Here is a 27,902-nt window from a genome sequence, read left to right as displayed (position 1 = left end):
ATTGGGTCCGGTTTCAATTTTCTGTTCGGTTTTGGTCAGATCTGCTAGCTCATGAAATCCTACTTTCCTTTTTTTTGGGTAATCGAAATCCTACTTTCTGTTTCCTTCTTATAATTTTCTCTCAAGAAAGAAAAGTAATCCTAATCTACTCTCTTGGTATTTCTTCCTTCTTCAATAGAGTTCGTACTACGTAGGTTAATAGTAGTAATTCTCAGAAAAGAAAGGAGGATGCGTGGCGGCGGAACCATCATTTCCGACTTCATTCCACCGTCGCAATGTCGCCGGCTCACAGATCGTAGCCCCTGCAATCAGGGATCAGAGATCGTCGACTTCAATGATGATGAATTCGAGGCCGATTTTCAGGATTTCAAGGACTACTACTATGATTCTGATGAGGACGACGACGACTTCTTCTTTAAGCCCTTCGCTTTCTCTGCTTCGGAATCTGGGCTTCCTCATAGTAAAGTTAACAACTCTTCTGATCTCATTTCGTATTCCTTTTTTACGACTTCATCAATTGTGGATTTGAAATGACTTTCTTTATGATAGGAAATGTAGTTGACGCAAGGATTAAAGTACCGCTAATCTATCTTCCACTCTAATTTCACTAGGTAACTGTTGTTAAACCTAATCCTAAGCTCTCTCGTTTGAAACCTCCTCCTAGGTATTAGTACCAAACCCTTTGGGACCAGTCCAATCCGTACGGGGTTTTGAGCTGGCCCAGTTATCAAGAAAAGAACCGAGGTTAAACCTTTTGTAGTTTGGTTGGAATTTAACATTAATGCCATTGATTTGAAATCCAATACTCACGAAGATGAAGGGTCTATGGTGTTTTGAATATTGTCATATTTTTGTTGTGAGACCGCCTGGCATTAACTATCAATCTAGTTGAGAAAATATATTTCTTGAAACATCCGAGGTAGAAAGTCAATGAAATTGTTCTTATTGATAACTTTAATGTTGACTTTAGCTCCAACCTGAAAAATGAGTGGTTTTTGCTGAGATTCTTTTTTTTTTTTTTGGATTTGGATATTGGTACTAAGCTTTTATTTAATTTTGTATGGAATGCTCACAAATATTGGGTGACTTGATTCTTGCATTTTCTTTAGAATTCGTCAATTCGAATAAAAATGTGGGGCATTTCTTAGCAGTGACCCGCCTGAACCTGTTTCCTGATTGAAACTGAGGCTAAGTTAGGGTCAAGGTTTTCGGGAATTTTGTTGATGGGAAACAAAATGTCTAGGACACGCATCTTCAATCTGTGAAGTGCAAATTCCTTAAAGTTTCGTTTTCACCCTCACATTCCTTTACAAGTTCTTGAGCCATAAACAGCCCAAGGAAACCATGTTTAATTTTTTTGTCCAGTACACTACATTAATTAGCCTTCCCCCATTTGAAGCATAGTTAAAATTCATTTTCTCGTTCTTACTATTGTATGCCTCTATGTTTGAGAAAATGGTAGTGGCTTTGAAGCTTCCCTTCCATTATGCAATCATTGTATCGTTTTCCAAAGAAAAGGGATGGAGGTTAGTATAAAAAAGCTTGTTTGTTGCCTTTAGAAAATGAAAAAAGTACGCTTTCTATGGAGCACGGGTACCGGTACGCGGTACGGGTACGGGTACAGGAAACAGCAAAACCCCAAAAAAGTAGGGTACGGGTATGGCGAGGGTACGGCATATATATATATATATATAATGTTTTTTTATTTTTTATTGCATAAAATGAAATATAAACCCATTTTACCAACAAAAAGCAAAATCAGTACAAATATACATATCTACTGCATATCTATTAGTATTCAGAATTTCAGATACATATATACATATAAATTACACATGCATACATTTGTACATATATACAAAGAGAGAGACTATTCCGATCGATAAAAAAAATATACAGAGAGAGATGAAGAGAGAGATGGACAAAGAGAGAGAGGGGTGTTTATAAATGACAAATAAATTACACAATAAGCCCACATTTTATAATTATTTACAAAAAAATCCCAAAAATTTTGAAAAAATTTCATTTTGGGCTAAAACGTACCCTTGCCGTACCCGTGCCGTACCTTGCCGTACCCACGCCGTACCAGTACCCGGTACGGGTACGGGTACGAGTACGGCGACATTTTCGAAGTACCCATGCTTCATAGTACGCTTTCCATTCTCTATTATGTCCTCATCCACGACTTTCCTTAATTAGATTACACGCTCCTTGGTTATAGTTTTTGTTTGCTAGTCCGATCGAAAGTATGATATATTTGTTTCTTTACTGAAGGCTCTGGATCTACAAGATATGCAGAACCAAATGGGCAAGCCGAAAAATCCGCAAAGAGAAAGAGGAAGAATCAGTACAGAGGAATTCGGCAGCGCCCATGGGGTAAATGGGCTGCTGAAATCCGTGATCCAAGGAAAGGGTTTCGGGTTTGGCTCGGAACTTTCAATACTGCAGAAGAAGCTGCAAGAGCCTATGATGCTGAGGCACGGAGGATCCGCAGGACGAAAGCTAAGGTGAATTTCCCCAATCAAGCTCCACCGACTGCCCCTACGCTCAACATCAAGGCTAATACTCAGAAGATTATTACCGAGGGATCCAAAAACTCTATCCAACCTAGTCCGAACCAAAACTTCAATTTTGTGAACAATCTAAACAATGATTACTGCAACGTAAGTTCTGAGGATGAGAAACAGGCTACCCTTTATTTTGGTTCTGATCAAGGAAGCAACTCTTTGGGTGGGAAGAATGCAACACAAAGACCCCAGAAATATTTTCTTTTTTTATAGTTACGTTAGAAGGTGATGAAGCTCAACTCATAGAAGATTCCAACCCTGCAAAAAAATTGAAGTTTGACCCTGAGGATGTGGGAGCTGTTCCAGAAAATGCTGTGGAGAAACTATCCGAGGAGCTTTCTGCCTTCTGCTGTAATGATTTGCAAGACAGTGGGTGCTGGGCTACTATGGCAAGCTCTCGTGTGGGTCTAGTCATGAAGCCGAGCTATAGACTATTTACAAAGGTCTAACTATTATCTTGGAGAAAAGTTGGATGAATGTGATAATCGAGTCGGATGCTCTTGTGCATAAACAATGGTACTCCGGAAGGCCATCCTCAACAGGTTCTTGTGGACGATTCTCAAATTCTTATGTCACATGCGGGTGCCAGCCTTACCCACATAGTTAGCAAATCAGAGCGCGGACAATCTAGTTATCTCAGTTGACATCCCGCCTTCAACAAGGCAGTTTATCATTGAGGAAGTTGTGTGTTTCCCTTGATCTTTGTAGTAGTCGTTTGTATGGACTCGCTGTGTATGTACAATTTGGTTTTTTAATCTATGATATTTTCGATGTACCAAAAGAAAATAGGAAAGAGCCCTACTAATTTATTTTTGTTTTCATTCGTAATGGCTAGTGATAGTTTTATTTTCCAGTTTGCTGACTAAATTGCGGCAACTTAAGGTTTTGGTTGGTACGGGTACAAGGCGGTTTCAGATCGGTCCGGTGATTAATGTTAACCACTAATTTCAGTGAAAAACCGAACCAAACTGGTCCCGGTCGGTTTTGGTTTCAGTTTTGTTTTAATTATTTATGCATTTTTTTTCGTTTTACTAAAACTCGAACCAAATAGAACCATTAACATCCCTAGCTACCAATACCAATACAGTCCTGCTCGTCCATTGAAGTAAAAAGGGAATCTACAACATTGCTAACAAAACAAAAAGATGTAAATATAGGTAGAACTTATTATATGCCATTGACAAATTATGTTGTAGATATATGGGGGAGATCTAGGGTGGATCATACAATTGAGAATTCCACTAAGATTGAATGAGAATGGATAAGAGACTTGTGGGAAAATTAATTTCAAAACTCTACGAAACAAGTAATCAGTATTTTACCATGGTTATAAATTTGGTTCTTAATAGAAGCAAAGGTGCTTTAGTAAGTATCTATCTATTGATAGTTAATTCGTTATCCATTGCGTGGCAAGCCGTTGAAATTATATTTGAAAACATTTTTTTTTTCCGAAACTAACTGAAACCATACATGACTAAAGAAAAAATTTGAACAATATATTGGGTTGGTAAGATAACTAAAAGAAGGCCAAGGATCCTTGAGAGCCAATACGAAAATCAAATAAAACAAATAGAAAATTACAACCTCCTGCAAAACAAAACAAAAACCTTCTCAGCTTAGCTGTCTAGGAACCCCTATGCATGTCCAAAATTGCTTTAAGTTTGATTTGAGATATACTACTAAATAGTTTTAAAATATGGTACTATTTTGATACTCCATCAATTTCATATCGTTTCACTATTTAAAAAATATTATTATATTTTTTGAATAAAAGTGCAAATTTTGAATTTTCTTGTATTGATTTTTTAAAATTTTTCATCAATTTTATATCTCAGAAAAATTTTAAATTAATAAAAGAATTAAAAATCCTGTTAAATAAAATTTTCAAATTAGTACAAAAATATACTCCAATTTATGTGAAAGTGACACGACAACAAACAATACGGGATCACTTTATTCGCTTTTTTTTCTTTTTCTTTTTCTTTTTCCCCCACACTTGTGCTTTGGAATCCACAGTCTCTATATACATCTGTAAACCCCTTGCATAAGTTGCAATCGGTGTTTCAATCCTCATCGTCTCTCTCTAAATCCGTCTAAAGATTCCAACTTTGTTAGGGTTTTCGAAGAAGAATATGGACAAAATCAGGAGAGCTTCGCACGCAGGTTCATGGTACACCGACAATCGTAAGCCATCTACTTTTGACTTCAAAATCCTACTCTGATCAAACATTAAATTCCGTCTTTTCTATCATAATCGCCATAATTTAGTTTTCTGTGAACTTTGTATAGCTGATAATTTATTGTCTCTCCAAATGCTCTGTTTGTTTGCTGTGGGATAGTTAGTTTCTATGCAAGTTATTCGTAAGCTACAGTGTTAAAAATTCTTCTTTTTTCTTCTTGGGGGGGGGGGGGGGGGGGGGGTGGGGGGGTTGTGTGCTGCTTTTGTTAGGGCTTGAGAGAAATTTTTTCTCAACTATCTCTTAGCCCAAATGGAAGAGCTTGTTGAGTTGAAACTGAATTCATAGAATTGTGGAAGTGATAGTGGTGGACAATTGGAAAAAAGTGACCAATTGCTATGTAGAGGATGACTTGTTTGAAATATGGGATGAAGTTTGTGAAGTTGGATTTTAGCTTGCAGCAGTTTGCGGCCAGATGGGGTCAAGTCCATCCGGACACCCGTGAGAGAATGGAATGTGGGAGCTTGCAATAGTTTCCTGCCGGACAGGATTCAGGGCCTTTGTTTTGCCTCCACTGTCATGGTTACAATGGATGACATGGACAAACCATGAAGCAGACCATGGTTGTTTGTACCTTTTATCGACTTTTCCAATGCCCTGCACCTACCAAACACCCACTCAACACTAAGAAAGAAGGGCGGTGATGGAACATTAATCAATGCCAGGTGAAGCTGGAACAGGAAGGGTTCTTTGGTCTCGATAAATCTCCCTCGGTTTTATTTCGTTGATAGGATCATAGGATCAAGTGCCTTTCAGTGCTGAAATGTCCCTGCCCATCACTATTATCGCTCAGATACTACTACTCCTGGGCCTGCAAACAACTAATATGGACCCCTTGACAAACATTTCAAGAGGCTCTCGTACAGATTTACCCCAAAACGAAGGACGGGAGAGTCTTGCATTGTATTTGCTAGTTTAGATTCAGGTGTCCAAGCTTCATAAGATAACCAAAATTGGAAACTAAAAACTCCGTATGACCACGATAACCGAAATTGATTCGTTCTATGATATTATGATTTGGCGAAGATGTTCTGTCTTTTGCTTGTTTGAACATCTCACCAAGTCATGTTGTACTTTTGCTTGTAAATAAGAGAGAGCTGCAATCTCCTGTTTCTTGCACTTTAAGGTCTTCTCACAATTTATTGAAGCTCGTAGTATGTGTATGGATATGGGAGCATATTCTGTTCTAATTTGCAATGTTAAAGATGATGCCAAATTGTGCCCATTTGCATGGTTGTGTGGTCGACATGTTAGTTGCATGAACTCGATTCGAATTACCACTTTTTGGTCCAAGTCCTGGCTGATACATCATTATCAAAGAGTATATTTGTTTTTCTAGGAGGTTTGTTGAACCCTTGACCATAGCCTTGCCATTAAAATGAACTTGTATGTCTTATTTTACCTCAACACATTCCTAATCTGTAAATATGCATATAGACTTATTGCGTCTTGTTTTTGCTTTGGATAATCTATTAAGAATTTGATATTGGAGTACACAGCTCTTGCACTTGCATTACCTTGGGCTCTAGTATCCTAGGTCACACCCCATGAGGGATTTATGTAGTCAAGATTGATAGGTGTAAACGACGCAGCTGGGTCAACGGGTCTTAATATTACTTTTTACAAATGTCATTAAGAATCATTGATTTTCCATACACGTCTAAATTGTGGTAATGTGCACTGGCCCACGGAAAAGATACAGACTTCCCAAAAAACAACCAAAAAGACTTTTTCTTAAAAAGAATAATAACTTGCATGTTTTGGTTCTCAGCCAAGAAATTAGCAGAAGAACTTGATGGATGGCTCCGTGCATCCGGTTTGGTAAAATCTTCTGATGTACGAGGGGTGATTGCACCGTAAGTTGTCATAGACCATGTAATTCTATATCCAACAGGTAAAATTATACTAATCAGATTCATTGGGGCAATAAACCCACTAGTCATGCAGGCTATTCATATTCAGGTCGTGCAGCAGCCTATGCATTTGGAAACATAGACCCAGCAAGCATGTGAGTTTTGTTTCACTGATCCCTCTCTTATGGTTCACTTTTGAAACTTGCATTTACAACCTCGTCCATCCATTTAGCATGTGTTTCCCTAGTGGGATGAGATAATGTTTGCCCCATTATTTGGTAGCCCCCTCTTTTACTTGAACTTTAGTTCTGGCTTTGTTTCTAATTTGGCGGAAGCGTTACAAATTTACAATTTCAGTACTCGGGTGTTTCTTCTTGGTCCATCTCACCACTATTACACTCCAAAGTGTGCCCTTTCAAGAGCTACTGTTTACAAGACCCCAATTGGGGATCTACCTATTGATTTAGAAGGTATTGCAATTTTATCTTTTCCTGAAGTCAAAGCTTGGTCTTTCCTTGATATTGTTATTTTTTTGTGAGAATTTCATTGGTAATCCTGACATATTTTGACGTCATTAAACTACCAATTTTCCTGTTCTGCTTAGGTTCAGTTTGTTTGCAGAAAGTTGGAGAAACTAAATGTAGAGAAGACTGCTTCTAAATAATGTGTTTTTTTATAATTCCAGTGCTCTCTTACTTTTTGGGGTGCTTAGGACTACTTTTGTTGGTGGCCTCGAGTCAACACGTGATTTTCTCATATTGGTCGGGCTTGATTTAACCATAAAAAATTGAGTTAGATAAAACATCATCTGCCAAACTCCCTGTATCGGTGAGTTGAATAATATCTTGTGATACTTGTCAGGATAGGTTTTTTTTTTTGATAGGCTACTTGTCAGGATACTTGCAGCGGTTTTTCCAAATTAGCTCGGACAATGGATGTATTGTTTTGGGTTTTTGGGGGCTGAAAGGGACGTATAATCCTTGTCGATGTTGCACCGACACAGAAACGCAACAAGACACGTTGACTCTGACAAGTAAATTTTTTTTTTTAAATGGAAGACATGACACGTTGGGTACTCATTTTAAATAATATTTATGTATTCAGTTTTATGTATAAAAAAGGCTCTAATTCTAAATATGTGATACCATAGTCCTTAAATCTTATTTATCATCCAATCGTTAACAAAAGTATTTCAACTAAAAGTGTTTCATCATCTATGTCTTTATAGTAAATAAACTATCATGTCACACAATAAGAAAGACTTTTTAAAGCTTTAGCAAGAGTCATAACTATCTCGTTTAAGACCCCCAACGTGTCTTGCGAGTGTCCCAAGAGTGTGTCCGGAACATTTTTTTAGAGTGTCTCCCGAGTGTCCAAACCAAAAATGTTGAGACTAAATAGGACACTTCGGTTTTGAGTGTCGGACATGTGTCCAAGAGAGTTTGGTGTCTGAAAAGTGTCTGACACCGGTAAATGGACTCCAATGAAGTGTCCGTGCTACAGTTTTATGTATAAAAAAGGCTCTAATTCTAAATATGTGCTGCCAAATACCTTAAATCTTATTTATCATCCAATCATTCACAAACGTATTTCCTCAAAAAACGTTTCATCGTCTATGTGCCTTTATAGTCAAAATAAGCTATCATGTCACACAAATAAGAAATACTTTCTTAAGCTTTAACAAGAGTCGTAACTATCTCGTTTAAGACCCCTAATGTGTCTTGCAAGTGTCCCAAGAGCGTCCGAAACATATTTTTAGAGTGTGTCTGTAGTGTCCAAACCAAAAATGTTGAGACAAAATCGGACACTTCGGTTTTGAGTGTCCGACACGTATCCAGAGAGTGCAATGTTCTAAAAGTCGCTCGGCGTTCGTCGCTCGGTCGACCACCTTTGAGCTTCGAGACCTATTAATCGCCGATTAATCGGCTTGTAGCAATTATTCGGGTTTCTATTTATTTATATATAAATACTCCCCAATGACAACTCTCATAAAAAATTGAACACAATCTATCAATCCAACAACATCAATTGTTTTTCAAATATGACATAGAAATCTCTCCTTTACGGAAAACTGTTAACATGATTATACACCAGCTGGTACTGGGTATGGGCCGTTCATTTATTAATCACTTACCAATTATAATAACTTTATTTATATACACCAAACAATACTACACTTCGTGTTAAGATTTAATAAAAAATATTACTACACTCTGTTTCCAGAATCACTAACGTGTCAATATGGGTATGGGCTTTAAAAAAAAAAACACCAATGTTCGAGGTCAGTGGAGACATGGAGTGAGAGGAGATCTCGAATTTGAGAGAGAGAGAGGCGATGGGCGGCTCGGAGATCTCGTGTTTTACACAGAGATATGACAGGTGACTCCGAGATCGATCAATCGATGACTGAGTGTTGAACAAGCCCTAAAAACTGTGATTCAAAGCTCTTAAACTGGTATGAGTATATAACAGTTACACCCCTTGATTTTCCAAAATTATAGATTTTACCCCTATTAATCGCCGATAGCCGACTAATCGCCCATTAACCGATTAATTGACTTATCGCCGCTAGACGCCGACTGAGTAATTGCCGGTTAATCGCCGACTAACTCCGATTAACCTCCTGACCTACTTATTCAAGCTTCAAGGCATTAATCTAATCGGTTAGGCCAAATTTCCGATTAATCGGCGATTAAATCTTCTTTTAGAACACTGAGAGAGTGTTGGTGTTTGAAAAGTGTCCAACACCAGTACGTGGACTCCAATAAAGTGTCCACACTGCATAGATCCTTGTTAACTGAACCAAACCGTTGTGTATTGAAAGAGTTTGATGTGATTAGTTTGTGAATTGGTTGGGTGCTCGGCTAAGTTTATCTAGGTTAAGGATCAATTCTTGACGACCCCTTCATCTCCCCCTTACCTCCCTAATATTATCATATTGTATAATGTATTAATACTGCCTTTTTTCTTGATGCAGTACACAATTCTCTCTCTCTCTCTCTCTCTCTCTCTCTCTCTCTGCATAGTTGTACTCTGTACTAGTTCTTTTTATGTATTCCAACATTGTTACAATTGCTTGCTGGATGCAAGACTTGTTAAAATCAAAGCTTGGTTTTGTACCAGTCATTGAGGAGCTAAAAGCTACAGGAAAGTTTGAACTGATGGATCTTCAAGTTGATGAGGCCGAACATAGTATGGAGATGCACTTGCCATATCTTGCAAAAGTATTTCATGGGTAGATTCTGTGACATGTTAAATCTGGCTTTCCATTTTCATCATGCTGGTCTGATTCTGTACATATTACCATGGCAGGTACTCCGTTAAAGTTGTTCCCATTTTGGTTGGTGCTGTCAGTGCCGAAAATGAAGCCATGTATGGAGAGTTGTTAGCCAAATATGTGGATGACTCAAATAATTTCTTTTCTGTATCCTCGGATTTTTGTCACTGGGGCTCTCGGTATGTCCCTTGATCTCACTTTTGGTCATTTCAGTTCAGATATCACATGTGGTATCTGTTTGTTTTTTGCCATGACAGAGTCGCTTTGTAATTACTGTCTAGGCCACCAGCCATATCAGCACCCTTGCATTAATTGTTTTTAGGATTGCATGTGCTCACCCTCTTTCATGAATGTTACACTTGTACACTTTTCTTCTGGTCATTGGTTTTACTTTTAGGTATTCCATTTTCACACGACAGCTCAGCACATGGTATAACACCATGTGGATCCACATGGTCATTAGTTATTCCATTCTCGGTTAGAATACCATTTTCACACTCCCCCTTGCTGAGATCCACATGGTATCAGATACCGTGTGGATACTTTTAGGTATTCCATTTTCACACTCCCCCTTCTGGTCATTGGTTTTACTTTTAGGTATTCTCTCTTTTGGTCATTATTCTTGTAAACTTACAATCTGGTAATGGCAGAATGTGAACAAATAAAAGAGAAATCTAGTTAATTCTCTTGAATAAGAAAAAAATAGGAGTGACTGAAAAAATGGGGAGTACAAAAACCACTTTACTCCTTTTATGTGTATATCTTTAAGGTAATATAGTGTGTGTGTGTGTGAAGCCATATACTGCAATGTTGCTTATTACTCCCTCTGTCCCATAAATTTAGCTCATTATGGAAAGTCATGTCATTTTTAGAATACAAAAAAAAAAAAAAAAAAAACACTTCCGTGCATAGTTGTCCGATTTTTTTCACACCAATTTAAAGATCCAAAATTCATGCACGGAAGTTCTTTATTTTTTAATCCGACATTGCGTGCCACAGCTAGAGACCCCTCTAAAGCAAGTAAGGCTCATAAGATGGAAGCCCACCGGGCCCGCACATTCCATGAGCAAAGTGCTTACGCTCGCACCACCTTCTGCAATCTGCAGCTCTATTTCACTGAAGGAGCTCTCGCCCCACCAAATGACCACAATTGGCGAAGAAAATTTAGACCATCCCACTCAAACTCGACTTTCGGTGATTGAATAAACTGTGAGGATAGGGAAAACTTTCTCAACCAAAATTGTGGCATGTTCCTACTCTTGGTACATGAGCTGTTATGATTTGTTTTCACAACGGCTTCGTAATAAAAGATTCGGAAATCATGCACAGGAGTGCTTTATTTTTAAATCTGAAAAATGACACGACTTTTGTTATCGACTAAATTATGAGACGAGAGAGTATTTTCTCAACCGACAATTTGGACACCGATTTTATTCTGTTCCTACTCTTGGTACTCTGTGCTGTTACGATTGGTTTCAACAAAGGTTTCTTAGTATGCATGATTTTTCTTTAATCATCCCGACCTTACATATAGCCTTATTCTTCGGTCTTAGGTTTAACTTCATGCATTATGACAAAAAGCATGGAGCTATCCACAGATCAATTGAGGCCTTGGACCGGATGGGAATGGATATAATAGAAACAGGAGATCCAGATGCATTCAAGCGATACCTATTGGAGTATGATAATACCATTTGTGGACGTCATCCAATCAGTGTTTTCCTCCATGTAAGTATACCTTGTCGTTTTATGCTCATTCTCAGTTATTAGAAAGTAAAAACTACCATCCGACTCCTAATGAAGCATTTAGGTGTTTTTAAGTACAAATTCTTGAGATTGTTTGCTCTCGGAATCCGTATTTGTAAGCCATTTTTTAATTCCCGTTATTACCATCTTGTATGCTGGATACATTGCTAAAACTACGAACTTCTTGGTAGAAAATTCATTAATTCCACTATATGAAGCTTATGTTCTACATTTACCTATCCATCTAAAATGATAATGAGAGAGAATTAATAATATTGTAGCTTTTGGCTTCTTTTTTCCTCCTTGACTTCGGTTGTGTGTGGTTTTCCTTCTTTTTTTTGCTGATTGGAATGGAAAGAACGTTATACTTAAAGAGGGAAGGTTAAAGATGATATTTACTCGAAAGAGTTTTGCTAGAAGATTACCAAATAGCAAAGAGTTTTCAGTTTCCTCTTCTTTTTTAATTCCTTTTCACTTGTTATTTGTTTAATAAGTGGACCGTTAGTATGATTCAAGTTTTTCTCAAGTGTATCAATGAATTCACTAATGTGTTTCTTTTGCATTGTGCTTTTAATTATCAAATATGGACCAGATGTTGAAGAACTCTTCGACGAAGATGAAGATAAAATTCCTTCGATATGAACAGTCAAGCCAATGCAAAAGCATGAGAGACAGCAGTGTAAGTTATGCATCTGCTGTGTCAAAGGTGGATGCTTGAATTTGTTTTGAAATTTATATTTATGTATTTAAGGTTCTTCTACAGCAGTGGAAGTTTTATGGATTTCGACTTTCTGAAATTGACTGTAAATGCTAGTAACTTTGTTATTACTGTACTAATGAGTAACCCAAACCAAATCACTTTGGGTTGCCTCATAAAAATTCATCTTTGGATTTTCTTTATATTCTGCCTGAATTTCCATCAGATTTTTTGATCATGCGATCAGCATTTCATTGTTTGGAAATCTTTCATTTCCTTTCTATTCAAATAGTGGGATGATTTCTCAATACGGTGGGAAATTTGAGTCTCGTTGCTTAGACTTGTAGATTTCCTTCTTGTTTGTCGCTTACTAATTAGATGAAAAACATCAAGGCACTTTTTGATTGGCAGTATTAATTAGGGAAAATGACGGCCTAGGACGTATTTTGATAATTAATACCCGCCAAGGACATGTTGAGAACATTTGTTAATGTCCTTAGAGGGTATTAATTATCAAACATGTTTTTGACCGTCATTATCCCTATTAATTAAGCATGAGATCAAATTACATATCGCTTAAGACTTCATTTCCAAATTTTGAATTCAAATATTGGTGAAGGTTTCTAAATTTAGTTGGAAAACTAATTCCACAAAAGTCTAGGGCTGCAAATGAACTGAATCGTTCGTGAACTATTTGAGGCTCGATCGGTAAAAGTTTGTTCGAGTTCAAGCTTCAATTTTAGGTTTGTTCAATGAATGACCCAAACCTGAACGTAACAGTTTCGGCTCAATTAGTCTCACAAATCCGTACATGTATATACTTATCTCATAAGAATTTCATATGTAACATTTTTTCGACGAACAAGAACATCCCATATATATATATATATATATATATATATATATATATATATATATAGAGAGAGAGAGAGAGAGAGAAAGAGAGAGAGAGAGTCTGGATCTCCTAAGGGATCCCGCACAGCCTTATCGTGCGGGACTCCCCTTTCCCGATTGAATTGCGACGATCCGAGCCGCTCAAAGTGATCAGAACGTGATTTTAAGGGTACCTGCGAGAAATCAGCAAAAAAAATGATTGGGAAGGGCTTGATCCGAACAATTTTTTATTGAACGGTTTAGTAAAAAACTGCTCGGATCAAGCCCTTCCCGATCATTTTTTTTGCTGATTTCTAGCGGGTACCCTTAAAATCACGTTCTACACACTTTGAGCGGCTCGGATCGTCGCAATTTGATCGGGAAAGGGGAGTCCCGCACGGTAAGGCCGTGCGGGATCCCTCATTGGATCCTAAGTGTGTGTGTGTGTGTGTGTGTGTGTGTGTGTATATATATATATATATATATATATATATATATATAATAATAATAATAATAATAAAACACAGTACAATAAAAGCGGACACTGCTGGTTCGAAAATAAAATATAAAAAAAAACAAACAAAATACAACAAACAAAAGAAAATAAAAGAAAAGTCATTTGAAACCAAACCAAGACGTTAGAGTCGGACCAGTTGATCACATCAGTCGCACCAACTTAAGTTCGTTTCCGTCTAGAACCTTGAATAGATATAAACTTTTACAAGTACATAATGAAAATTTTATACCTTATTCATGTGTAAACTTTTAAGAGTACTATAAACTTCAATTTATAGACCTACACCCAAAACTCCATAAGAGAGCAGTAGTGCAACACCACACCAACCACTACATCTCACATACATCGGAAAAGAACATGCTAAAACAACGACAAATGGAAGGTGAGGAAGACTCTTGAAGGGGAGACACAACATAAAATTAAACCAGAAAAAAACCAAAAAACCTAACCTTGGCGGAACCAAAACACCACCACCGTCACACCACAGTAATCACTATCCAAAGCCACCACCACCAGTTGCCGCAGATCCGTTCACACCACCAGGCGTAGATCCGACCTCAGATGAGAAATATCACCACAATCAAAAGCTTGCAACACCACCAGCTGTTGCGGCAAATCACCACCAGCAACCCTTCGAACAGCAACAACACCACTACTAGCAAACCTCGGACAATGCAAAGATGGACGGGGGAGAATTGGCCGCCAACAAAACCGCGGACTAATCCAACAAAAACGGGGAAGGACCAGCCAAGCCAGCCAGGGAGAGGGAGGGGAGGAAGAAGAGAGGAAAAAAGGCGGCGCGAAGGAGGGGGGAGGAGGAGGAGCCGCCTCCCCCAAGGGAAACCCTACTTAGGAAGTTGACTTTGGCTGATTCCGTGATTCGGATACTTGAAAAAAAAAAAAAAGAGACTGTGAGATGCTCCCTGAATCCATTACTCGAACTATTGAAAATGTAGCTTTTCCTTTCCGGAAACTAATCCGGATGGCATAATCTGGAAGCCCTTCTCTTACCGACTGGAAATGGATTTGGCACTTCTATTGGTTAGCCATCCATCAACGCCTTACTACTTTTGATAAGGCATCATGGACAATAAAATCTGCCCAGTTTGCAAAATCCATGAAGATTCTACCATCCATTCCCTCCGGGACCGTCCAATAGCTCGCTGCTTGTTAAATCCATTCATATCCCTCACACTTGTACTTTTTTCCTTCAATTTTAAATACCATTCAATGGTTTAAGGATAAAAGATTGGTATAATACATGAAACCTAGTTCATGAATGTATCCATGAAAAGAAATGAATAGTCCAAATTCACAACACTGACACCTTCATGGACACTTGTTTGCATTTCTCAAGGGCACGTTCGAATGTAATCTTTCTCCTTACAACTTGGCATACCTGGACCCATAGAAATACAACCACCCACCAGACAAACACCCTTCCCTTAAATGACAAAACCATCTCCACTACATTATCCAAAGCTCTTGAATGGGAATACCTAATTCAGCCATTAAGCCCGCCAACCCATTACCAACCCTCTACCATACTATTACAGTAATTGGATGGACGCCACCACCTCTGGGGATTTTCAAACTACACATTAATGGCTGTGGCACGGCTGTCTCGGTAGCTTGTGCAGGGGGCCTTCCTCATGGGCTTAAATTACTCAAGCAAAGGAACACTTTGGTAGTAGAAATTGAAACCGATGCCTCAAATGTCATTAATCTCCTCGATGTAGAAGCAAAATGATTTGCATCCCTATATAATGATTCTGATTCCAGGTCCTTATTCTTGTGCGGGAGAGCAAAAAGTGCGCAGATTTGCTTGTAAAAGACGGAAGAGAATACCTTTTCCATTGTCTAGTTATCTTTTATTGCCATATTGTATTAATTCCAACTTATGGAGGACAAGCGGGGTACATGTTATCCCAGGCTAATGTACTCTTATTTACTACTCCTTCCGTCCCCTGACCCTAAATAAATGTCTGGATCGCAAACCTAAGCCTCTAAAAAGATACATTTGTTTTGCTACAAAATTCAAATTTTTTTTCACAAATAAATAGATATTAATGAGTTCTTTCAAATTGCAAAAAAGTCTAAATTTTTTAACGAAAAAATTGGATGTTTTTAAAGGCCTGGGTTTGTGGACTGGACGTTTATTTACCCAGGGACGGAGGGAGTGCGGTTATAAAGAGAGTGAAAACCACTCCCCTTTAGGAAAGTCTTTCCAGTTTACAACAAAAACAAAAACCCTCCACAGGAATAACATTCTCTTCCCACAGGAATCCTGGCATATAAACAGAAACTCTAAAATTGACAAAACAATGAAACCCTCCACAGAAGCTGCCACCATTGTTCAACAACTAACCAACCTAAACATTGCTACATGACAAGATTAGTCTATGAATCGTAATACTGGAATGGAAATGGGGACTAAAAAAATTGAGAAATCAAGAATAACACTCTTCCTACTGGAATCCTGGCATGTAAACAGAAACTCTAAAACTGACAAAACAAGAAAACCCACCACAGAAGCTGCCGCCGTGGTTCAAACGACTAACCAACTGAAAAATCGCAACATGACAAGATTAGTGGATGAATCATAAGTCATAAGGTAGCTGTACACACTACACAGTAACAAAACCACCAACAGCAAACCATGAACAAAAACTAACAAGGAGAAGAAACATAAGGGAAGATAACTGATGTTGTGCAGTAAATTTGAGAACAAGCCAAAGGCTGAATTACCTACTCAAACATCTTCATTCTTCCCTCTGTGCGCAATTAGATCTCTACAAAAAAAAACACACACACACACACACACACACACTTTTGTGAAAGCAACCAAAAATGTACAAATCAAGTTTTAGTAGAGAAAAGGTGCATTACATATTTTTCAAGTTTCTTCGATGCTTCCCCCAAATCTTTAATAATTTTCTCCAGAACTGCCACATCAGACCTTAAATAACATACAAAAATTAGAAAGCTGTCAAAAAGTGTATGAAATACAGTATTAGGGAAACTATGCTTGACAGGAACTCACTGTGCAGCCTGTGCTCTATTCTCCTTCCTAGCAAAATACACAAATGTTTCATTTCGCCTTCTTTCTTTGGCAAGTACCAATCCTCAAGCACATGGACCAATTTCTAGGAATGGACCAATTACTCCCCATGCGACTTTGGAAAGATTTCTAACACCTTCACCATCTGGCATTAATATCATCTATAACACCTTCACCATCTGGCATTTTGTCGTGCGAAATGGACCAATTTCTCCCCATGCCACTTTGGAAAGATTTATGTATGGTATCCATCTTCACTCTAGAAACTTTCAGAGGCAATTCCTTTAGTAGAACCCACAACATTTCGGCAACTGCTATCTCACCATGGAACGAAGCCCTGTAAAATTCTACCTTTTTGCTTTGAAGTTGTTTTTCATCAAAGTATCTACGGAGTTCACCAATTCTACCTCAACTTGATCCATCGATTTAGGTTGAGAAACAATTTCACAATGTTCTAAATGGCGCTTGGCGGAGACCCACCTCCAAGCGCCAAGCAACTCGGCGATTTTTTTTTTTAACAAACCATTATCCAATCAAACTATATTCCATGTATCCATAATGCAAGTTCAAACTTCAAACCCAAATGAAATTAAGTAGTAGCAACTAGCAAATAAGTTGAATAAGACAATAAGTAGTAGGGCTTCGCTCACATCCCTTGTATTACTTTTATATATATTTTTTTTAGGCCGCCAAAGGCCTCCAAAGACGCCGACGCCAAGCTCCAAGACCGCCAAACCTCCCTGGGCGCCAAATCAAACGCCAAGGGCTATTGGTGTGGCGGCAGGGTACCTCCAAGCGCCTAAGCGGCCGCCATTTAGAACAGAGCAATTTCACCTCGTTCTAGTGTCACCCGGTCCATGTTCATTACCAGCATTAGCTTCTGGAAGCGTTGATTTAGGGTCACCGAGGTTATTTCCAGCAGGGTTAATTCTTGCATTACCCGGTCCAGATTCATTACCAGCATTATCTTCTCGGAGCATTGATTCAGGGTCACCTAGGTTATTTCCAGCAGGGTTAATTCTTGCATTACCCGGTCCAGATTCATTACCAGCATTATCTTCTCGAAGAGTTGATTCAGGGTCACCTAGGTTATTTCCAACATTAACTGCAGCGTTAATTTCAGTGTCACCCGGTCCATGTTCATTACTAGCATTAGCTTCTCGGACAGGTAATTCAGGGATAATTCCGGCACCAGGTTTAGCAACGGCATTAGCTCCTTGGGCTGATGATTCTCCAAGGAATGAATGGCTAGGATAAGCTCTGTCATTGTCATCAACATATCCCCATTCGAAATATCTCCTTCGTGGTGGCACTGTGTCAGTTAGTGAGTTAACTCCTTGTCATTTTGTAGGGGGTGGGCCTGGATGGGGTAATTTTGGCTGTTCTAGACCACCAGCAACTTCTAGCGGTTCTTGACGGTTGGTTTCAGAATTAACTTGTGGGTCTGGATGGGGTGGTTCTAGATGTTGGACTTCCAAGTCCTGGGGGTTCCTAGCATGGCGTTGCACCCAAGCTCTCACTCTCGCTTCCAAAATACATCGACCATTTGCCCATTCTACATGACATTACAATAGTAAGCAAAAACAAAAAGCCAAATTGGAAAATAAATGCCAAGGAGGTGCATGAACTTACACACATCATGAGTTGGTTTAACTTTTTTTAAAAACATGTTCATTACATCCACCATGTTTTTCTGCTCTGCTAAAGTACATCGTGATATGAATTTCGTAATATCAGGTACCGGTACATGCTTAATCCGATCAATAGCGACCCTGACCTTAGTACAATTTAAAAACAAAATATTAGTTATTGCAGGATGTCTTGAGTAGTCACTCGGTCACAAACGAGGAATGCTATACTAGAGCAACCTCATCAAGCTTAGTCTAGGTATGACTTTCTTTTTTCTCACTAGTATTTTGTTTTTAAATTGTACGAGGGTCAGGTCAGGGTCGCTACTGATCGGATTAAGCAAGTACCGGTACCTAATATGACGAAATTCATGTCACGACGTACTTCAGCAAAGCAGAAAAACATGGTGGATGTAATGAACATGCTTTTAAAAAAAGTTAAACCAACTCATGATGTGCGTAAGTTCATGCACCTCCTTGGCATTTATTTTCCAATTTGGCTTTTTGTTTTTGCTTACTATTGTAATGTCATGTAGAATGGGCAAATGGTCGATGTATTTTGGAAGCGAGAGTGAAAGCTTGGGTGCAACGCCATGCTAGGAACCCCCAGGACTTGGAAGTCCAACATCTAGAACCACCCCATCCAGACCCACAAGTTAATTCTGAAACCAACCGTCAAGAACCGCTAGAAGTTGCTGGTGGTCTGGAACAGCCAAAATCACCCCATCCAGGCCCACCCCCTACAAAACCTCCCCCTACAAAACGACAAGGAGTTAACTCACTAACTGACACAGTGCCACCACAAAGGAGATATTTCGAATGGGGATATGTTGATGATGACTATGACGATGACAATGACAGAGCTTATCCTAGCCATTCATTCCTTGGAGAATCATCAGCCCAAGGAGCTAATGCCGTTGCTAAACCTGGTGCCGGAATTATCCCTGAATTACCTGTCCGAGAAGCTAATGCTGGTAATGAACATGGACCGGGTGACATTGAAATTAATGCTGCAGTTAATGTTGGAAATAACCTAGGTGACCCTGAATCAACGCTTCGAGAAGATAATGCTGGTAATGAATCTGGACCGGGTAATGCAAGAATTAACCCTACTTAACCTAGGTGACCCTGAATCAACGCTCAGAGAAGATAATGCTGGTAATGAATCCGGACCGGGTAATGCAAGAATTAACCCTGCTGGAAATAACCTAGGTGACCCTGAATCAACGCTTCCAGAAGCTAATGCTGGTAATGAACATGGACCGGGTGACACTAGAACTAACAGAGGTGAAATTGCTTTGTTCTAAATGGCGGCCGCCTAGGCGCTTGGAGGTACCCTGCCGCCACGCCAATAGCCCTTGGCGTTTGATTTGGCGCCTAGGGAGGTTTGGCGGTGCTTGGCGGCCGCCTAGGCGGTTTTGGAGCTTGGCGGCGGCGTCTTTGGAGGCCTAAAAAAAATATATATTAAAGTAATACAAGGGAATTGAGCGAAGCCCTACTACTTATTGTCTTATTCAACTTATTTGCTAGTTGCTACTACTTAATTTCATTTGGGTTTGTACTTTGAAGTTTGAACTTGCATTATGGAATATAGTTTGATTGGATAATGGTTTGTTAAAAAAAAAAAATCCGCCGAATTGCTTGGCGCCGCCTAAGCGGCTTCGAGATGTGCTCCAGAGTTCAAAGGCGCCGATTTACTTCCAATTAGAGAGAGGTTTGAAAGGAGTGAAAGTACTGATAATTTTGTTCAGGTAATGGCTATATAACTGATCTAGCATTTGGTTTATCTCGGCTCATTTTGATGCGGTTCAGCTGTTTATTACTTGTATGCATGGTTAGAAAATTTGATGCTTCTGTTCAGATAATTCCGACATACGACAGTGAAGTTTTGTGTTGCAACACAAAACTCCACTAGGTTCCTAGCTTGGCGTTGCACCCTAGCTCTCACTCCCACTTTCAAAATACATCGACCACTTGCCCATCCTGCATGACATTACAATAGTAAGCAAAAACAAAAAGCCAAATTGGAAAATAGAAGCCAAGGAGGAGGTGCATGGAACTTACGCACAACATGAGTTGGTTTACCTTTTTTTAAAAGCATGTTCATTACATCCACCATGTTTTCTGCTCTGCTAAAGTACATCGTGATATGAATTTCGTAATATCAGGTACCGGTACATGCTTAATCCGATCAATAGCGACCCTGACCTTAGTACAATTTAAAAACAAAATATTAGTTATTGCAGGATGTCTTGAGTAGTCACTCGGTCACAAACGAGGAATGCTATACTAGAGCAACCTCATCAAGCTCAGTCTAGGTATGACTTTCTTTTTTCTCACTAGTATTTTGTTTTTAAATTGTACGAGGGTCAGGGTCGCTACTGATCGGATTAAGCAAGTACCGGTACCTAATATGACGAAATTCATGTCACGACGTACTTCAGCAAAGCAGAAAAACATGGTGGATGTAATGAACATGCTTTTAAAAAAAGGTAAACCAACTCATGTTGTGCGTAAGTTCCATGCACCTCCTCCTTGGCTTCTATTTTCCAATTTGGCTTTTTGTTTTTGCTTACTATTGTAATGTCATGCAGGATGGGCAAGTGGTCGATGTATTTTGAAAGTGGGAGTGAGAGCTAGGGTGCAACGCCAAGCTAGGAACCCAGTGGAGTTTTGTGTTGCAACACAAAACTTCACTGTCGTATGTCGGAAATCTGAACAAAAGCACCAAATTTCTAACCATGCATACAAGTAATAAACAGCTGAACCGCATCAAAATGAGCCGAGATAAACCAAATGCTAGATCAGTTATATAGCCATTACCTGAACAAAATTATCAGTACTTTCACATCTTTCAAACCTCTCTCTAATTGGAAGTAAATCGGCGCCTTTGAACTCTGGAGCACATCTTGAATTTTTTGTTGATATTTTTCGTTATTCTCTGTTTTTTACTGAAGCTAAAGTTTCTGAGAGAGATTTAGGGTTTCGAAATTCGTCAATCTAAGGCGTATAAGTTATTGTCTCGATTGTTTTGTTGATATTTTTCGTTATTCTCTGTTTTTTATAGAAGCTAAAGTTTCTGAGAGAGATTTAGGGTTTCGAAATTCGTCAATCTTGTTAGAACATGTGTGAACGTTGAGTCCCACATCAGATAAACCAAAAAAGAGTTGAACCTTAATAAACAATTGGATGGCTCACCACTTACAAGGCTTAGCTTTTTAAGTGGATATGGGTCATTCAGTGTATATTGGGCCCAAGTGATGTGGCGGACAAATGGTATCAAAGCCAGGTTAACGATCTATGGGGAGACTCTCAGCGCACCATTGAATGGGTTTGCACAGAAGACACTCGTGGAGCGGTATAAAGTCCAAAAGGCAACTCCCGATGAAACAAGGTGGCTCGATTGTGGAGTGTTGTATTGGATGACTCATTGTCGATGGAGTTGACTCATCAGGGAGCATGGTGCTGGTGAATGAGCACGTTGGCTCTCAATGGAGTTCTCGTTGGGGAGCATGGTGCCGAGGCACGTTGGCTCTCAATTGAGATGACTCTGAATTGATTGAATGAGTGCAGAATAAGTCCAGTTCGGGAAATAGGGTTGAGAGTATTAGATCAGAATCAAAGGGGAGCTTGGATGCAGAGAAGCTTGGATGCAGAGAGGTTAAGGCCCAATGTTCAGTTCACACATGAGGGGGAGATTTGTTAGAACATGTGTGAACGTTAAGTCCCACATCAGATAAACCAAAAAAGAGTTGAACCTTAATAAACAATTGGATGGCTCACCACTTACAAGACTTAGTCTTTTAAGTGGATATGAGTCATTCAGTGTATATTGGGCCCAAGCGATGTGACAGACTCTTTGTTGTTATTCTCATACAAATTGGGCCTTGAGCACGCAGTGGCGGGTTGATGCATCGGACGAACTCCCAACAAATCTAAGGCATCTAAGTTATTGTCGAGTTTAAGAAAGTTGTGTCGAAGATGGCAAAGAAATGCATATTAAAAAATTGACAGAGAGAAATAGAGGAGTAGCGATCTATGGACGTTACCTTTCCCTGGGAAAAGGATCAAGTTGGCCCTTGCGAACGGCTACAGCAGCGATGGTGGTCGACGGTCGAGAGAGGGGGCTGGATCTGGAGAGAGAGAGAGAGAGAGAGAGGAGGCGTGAGGGAGATGGAGATAACGTCTGGCGTTTTTGATCCGTTCTTGTAGTGCAAGTTTCCTTGATGTTTTGTTTGTTACTTGGGCTTTGTTTGCAATTTGGGAAAGTGGGAGAAAAGAAACAAAAATTCTCCGATCACACATCCAAATAAAGCCGTTGATTTTGTCCCTCCTTTCTTTTCAACGTCACTTTCTTACAAGCGTATTTTTTTACGAGCTTACAAGGAAGTGGCGTTAACAAAAAATGGAGTAGCGAAATCATTTCCCTCAAATAAATATTTTTTCACAAAATACAAGGGTCCTACACACACTGCACACACATCCAAATACATACTCTCTCACAAAAATAAAACACAAGGGTCTCACACACACTGTACATATAGTATATATGGATGTGTGATTTTGGGTATGATTGTAGAATTTCTCGAAAAGAAAAGAAAGTTTAAAATATTCTCCTTCAATTGTTTGTATAGTAGGGAAAGAGGAGAGAAAATAAAGAATTCAAATTTCGTGAATGTTAAAATTTTTCTTCCATTTTCTCTCAATTTTCCTCTCATTTTCTTTCCATCACTTTCTCTAAATTCCAAACAAAGCCTTAGAGAAAATGAGAGAAAGGGAAAAAAAATTGAGAGAAAAAAAAGAGTATTTACTACAAGTTAAGTTGTTAATTTCTTCTCTCTTTCTTTTTCGACACTATAATTCTTGCTTGGCTATCGAGCATCGATTTAGAGTAACACTCTTGAAAATGTTGCTTGTAAAAAGGGTCTTATTTGTAAATGTCGTGTGTGGCCCGTGCGCCTTTAGGCAATTAAGCTCAAGCAGCAACAAATGTTTGGTTGGTGGATGTGTGAATTGAACACAAATGATTGCACATATTTTATTCCTTTCACAAATATGAATAATTCAGTTTATTATTCCTAATTAGCATCCTACACAGCATCTTAACAATGCGTCAATTAATCTGCGTCAGCAACAATAAATAAATAAATAAATATATATATATATATATCATTGGAATGGGAAATCCTGAAGGGCAAAGCCTTCGAGGGTGTGAGGCGGTCGATCCGATTGTGTATTTTGGCATGAACGGTGTATATCATCATACACTTAGCAAATTGAAATGAAATAATTTGCAGTATTGTCCTTTCTATATGATAAAAAGGTGAAGCATGAGAAATTGATGGTTGCCTGGGAACAACAACGGCTGAGACGTCAACTCTTTATTTACTACTACTATCAAAGTGATACAGAAAGTCTACACACACAGCAGATCTGTGCACAAATTGTGTACAGATTTTGTTATGGGGCCCACCACGGATCCCACACAAATCATCCGAGCCGTTCATTAAATGTAAAACATTTTTTCAAATGTTCCCGTAAAAAATAAGCTCAATCCAATACCTATAAGTGCTTGATCCAACCATATAACTTTTCATTATCCGAAAATCTGAATGAAAAGTTAAATGGTTAGATAAAGCATCTATTGGTATCGGATTGAGCTTATTTTTTACGGAAACCCTTGAAAAAATGTTTTACATTTAATGAACGGCTCGGATGATTTGTGTGGGACCCGTGGTGGGCCCCACAATGAAATCTGTGCACAATCTGTGCACAGATCTGCTGTGTATGTAGCAGGACTCAAAGTGATAGCTCTAAAAACAGATGATGTAAAACTTTTTAAGGTCTCATTCTTGTAAACTTTTTTTTTGTGTGTGTGTGTCTGTTCGTTTTTTCTAAATTGTTGTTGGATTCAAGTGAATTTTATTGAATTAATCGTCCATCTCGATGAGAGGAGTCTAAAAAGTACCAAAAATGACCAAAAGCAAAAAAAAAGTTAATTAAAAATGAAAAAAGTATCAAATAACTGTCTTATTTGTCTAAAGTGCCGTCTTATTTGAATTTTTTCAACATTGGACCATATTTTTCTACTTTTCCGATTAATCCCAAAAATTATGATGAAAAGCTAAAACAAAAAGTTACAAAAAATAGAAAATACTAAAATAAGTTTTAGATACAAGACTCTTATTTGTGCGTGTTTTTCGTGCTAGAGTTCAATATATTTGTTCATTTTCTGTGTTGTGTTTTTGTTTCTTAAAACTATGTCATTCTTTCAAAGAGCTTTCAGTCGAAGTACATGCAAAAAAAGAAATAGAAATATTTCAGTAAGAATCAACTGAACGTTTCAATTTTAGGCTCGTTCAATGAATGAGCCAAACCTGAACCTAACAGTATTCGGCTTGATTAGGCTCGTGAAATTTACATGTATATATCTCATAAGAATTTCATATGTAATCCTAAATATGTTTACATAATGAATTTTAGTATGTTTTTATAATTCTATATGTATAAATTCATTTTAAAAAATTTATTTGCAGCTGTAGACTTATATGAGAGCATAGATATCTACTCATATTTTTGACTCGCTAAGGCTCGTGAACAAGTTCAAGTCGAGTTCAGCTCAAGTTCGCTTAAAACTTGACGAACGAATCTGAACATTACTAAAGCTCGGGTCATTTTTGACAAAAACACCACCACCACCAGGACACAAGCAAATTTCTGGCCATACGGTGAAACCTTCTTCAATTATCCAACTGGTAGATTTTCTAACGGCCGCCTGATCCCAGATTTCATCGGTAAGATATAATTGGTTGGTTTTATTTTAATTACCAGAAAATGCTTATGCATGCATGCCTTATTAGATCAGAATTACCTTTGGAAATGCATCTCCAAATATGGTTCACCTGCATTATATATTAGATTTTTTTAGGGACAGAACTTCTATGAGAACTCAATTGACAGTACTTATGATTCTGTTGCAGCTGAGTATGCAAAGCTTCCGTTGCTACGACCATACAAACAACCTGGCAACAACCATCAATTCAGCAATGGTGTGAACTTTGCGTCTGCTGGAGCAGGAGCACTAGTTCAAACTTACCAAGGATTGGTTTGTGAATATTAATTTGCATCACTTTCTTATATACTGCTAGTTGCTTTTTCTCTCCTTAATAACTAAAACTTCCGAGAAAGAATCCTCTCACGTGACGCAAAATGGGACTTGCTTGGTTTAATCTGGCAATTTGAATCGTTCGTCCAATAGGACTTGATGTGTACACCTTTCAATTAAAAAATCATGTTTATCGAATATCAATAAAGGTTTGGTCAATCATATTTAGTTCAAAAGGTAATGGAAAGTAGAGTGTGACAATCCATTGCTTTTAAGACAAATATGGTACATCTAAATGGAGATCAACCTATTCTTTTGCATAGCTGTTGTGCACAACTTGGTTCACAAAATGAACGGCTTGGATTGTTAAATGAAATCATGATAAATCTCATTTTAAGTCACATGAGAGATCGTCAAATTAGAAAATTCAAATTCGTAATTAACGTGGTGATTTTTTTTTGTAGGTCATTGACCTTAATATGCAGCTAATCTATTTTAAGAATGTGAAGAAAGTGTTGGAGCAACGTATGGGTGAAACAGAAGCCAAGAAAATACTGTCAACAGCTGTGTACTTATTCAGCATTGGAAGCAACGATTACATATTTCCTTTCATGTCAAACTCTAGTTTTTTCCAGTTTAATTCTCCAGAAGATTATGCGAAGATGGTTATAGGAAACATAACAGATGTGATCAAAGTAATGTCATCTTATCCATTATCTCACTCATACTTAACTTAATTTAGTCCTCTGTTACCCAGTGAATGTTTCTTTAGATTGTCACTTTGCATACCCTGTCGGGGTTTGGTAATTGCCCTGAAACCTACACATGAGTATTACGGTAAATGACTCAATGATGATGCAAACCCTAGGTTATACATAGGCAATATAATTTGCGTGCTTTTTTCATTCGATGCATAGTGAAATTGGTGTGGGCCATGAATGTCCTAACTTACACTACTGGGGACCGCATGAAAATCTGTCTTTTCTGTTTTAGTTTTTCTGTTATTGTTATTCACGTAGTATGTGCGTTGGTTTGGCTGAGTTCTCAACAACAACAATCAGAGAATTAACTTGATACTGCATTTGGTAGTCAGAGCCTAATTCTTTCTTATGAATTTTGCAGGAAATATACAAGGCTGGAGGAAGGAAATTTGGTTTTGTTAGCTTGGGCCCATTGGGTTGTCTACCACTTGTAAGGGCGCTCAATCTAGCTGGTGAATGTGTGCAAGAAGTCACGGCTCTGGTTAAGCTGCACAATACTGCCTTTTCAAAAGTCCTTAAAAAGCTGGAAATTTAGCTACAAGGATTCAAATATTCAAATTTTGACTTCTACAATTCTGCTACAGAAAGAATAGAAAACCCATCAAAATATGGTTCGTTGCTTTTATAACCTAGTTTGTCTAGAGTTCAATTCATAACCTAGTTACTTGTGTGACCCATTGCGTTACATTGGATTTCCGAATATCTAGCTACTTGTGTGATTGCTAATTTTTCTACTACTTTTTGATACGTTTTGTGACTGTATGTGACGACATTGCATGTGAAAGGTTTCAAGGACGGGAAAAGTGCGTGCTGCGGATCGGGACCATACAGGGGAGTTAATAGCTGTGGAGGGAAGAGAGGGGTGAAAGAATATGAGTTGTGTAGCAATCCCAGTGAATATGTTTTCTTTGATTTTGGTCATCCAACCGAGAAGGCATATGCGCAACTTGCCCAGCAAATGTGGAGCTCAACTCCAAGCATCGTGGGGCCTTACAATTTGGAAGCCCTCTTTGAACAAGTGTAGTAGTAGAAAATTAGAATATCACCGTATCCAGAATAAGGACCACTCCATCCTGTCCACCACCACTATAGTTGCTAGCTTTTAAAATTTGATAGGACATTTCATATTTCTGTTTTTGGGTATTTCCTTTTCTGTTCCAAAGTGCACTACCTCACTTTCAGTCTGTATGAGATGGGCCTCACATCTCTTGTCACCTCCGGTGTGTGCGATTCACATATTTGGTAAATGCACTTGTGTGTTTGTTTGTGGTTGTAGAAAAATTGTATAACTATTGGTTACAGATGAATTCCACTCCAATTGATATTGTTGTTTATAAAATTCGTGTTCGCTCTTAATATGTATTAAGCATAATTGTGTTCGTCACATGTTAAAGAAGAATTGTATTTTTTTTCAATCCTAACTTACGAGTGATTATTCAGTGCCTCAAAGGCATTGCCATGTGATATGGCAGAGAGAAGAATTGGAACACTAAGTGACAATGTACTATAATTCTTTTCAACCTCAATCAACTGCCCACCTACTCTCTTGTTAGTACTTATCTTTTTCTTTTCTCTAAACG

General features: G+C 38.5%; 1 protein-coding gene and 2 pseudogenes across 1 annotated transcript; all 3 read left to right on the top strand.

Moving 5' to 3' along the window:
- Nucleotides 1–114: 114 nt before the first annotated feature.
- LOC131311920 (ethylene-responsive transcription factor RAP2-2-like) lies at nucleotides 115–3,353 on the top strand (annotated as a pseudogene).
- A 1,159-nt stretch (nucleotides 3,354–4,512) lies between these two features.
- On the top strand, nucleotides 4,513–12,602 carry LOC131311919 (uncharacterized). Its single transcript, XM_058339556.1, has 8 exons — nucleotides 4,513–4,751; nucleotides 6,576–6,660; nucleotides 6,744–6,812; nucleotides 7,015–7,127; nucleotides 9,781–9,892; nucleotides 9,970–10,113; nucleotides 11,488–11,662; nucleotides 12,273–12,602. The coding sequence occupies exons 1-8, from the start codon at nucleotides 4,700–4,702 to the stop codon at nucleotides 12,396–12,398; spliced, it is 876 nt and encodes a 291-aa protein (XP_058195539.1). The 5' UTR covers nucleotides 4,513–4,699; the 3' UTR covers nucleotides 12,399–12,602.
- A 9,114-nt stretch (nucleotides 12,603–21,716) lies between these two features.
- Nucleotides 21,717–27,358, top strand: LOC131309724 (GDSL esterase/lipase 1-like; annotated as a pseudogene).
- Nucleotides 27,359–27,902: the final 544 nt, after the last annotated feature.

This window comes from Rhododendron vialii, chromosome 12a (assembly GCF_030253575.1).
Source record: "Rhododendron vialii isolate Sample 1 chromosome 12a, ASM3025357v1".
Lineage (NCBI taxonomy): Eukaryota > Viridiplantae > Streptophyta > Magnoliopsida > Ericales > Ericaceae > Rhododendron > Rhododendron vialii.
Note: the sequence above shows the minus strand (reverse complement) of the source record. Positions and strands in the feature narration are given on the sequence as shown.

Excerpts from the sequence above, each read along its gene's own strand:
- LOC131311919 (XM_058339556.1), top strand. The coding sequence starts at position 4,700 with ATGGACAAAATCAGGAGAGCTTCGCACGCAGGTTCATGGTACACCGAC. Across the intron at positions 6,813-7,014 it reads AACATAGACCCAGCAAGCAT|TACTCGGGTGTTTCTTCTTG; the intron begins GTGAGTTTTGTT and ends TTACAATTTCAG. Across the intron at positions 9,893-9,969 it reads CTTGCAAAAGTATTTCATGG|GTACTCCGTTAAAGTTGTTC; the intron begins GTAGATTCTGTG and ends TTACCATGGCAG.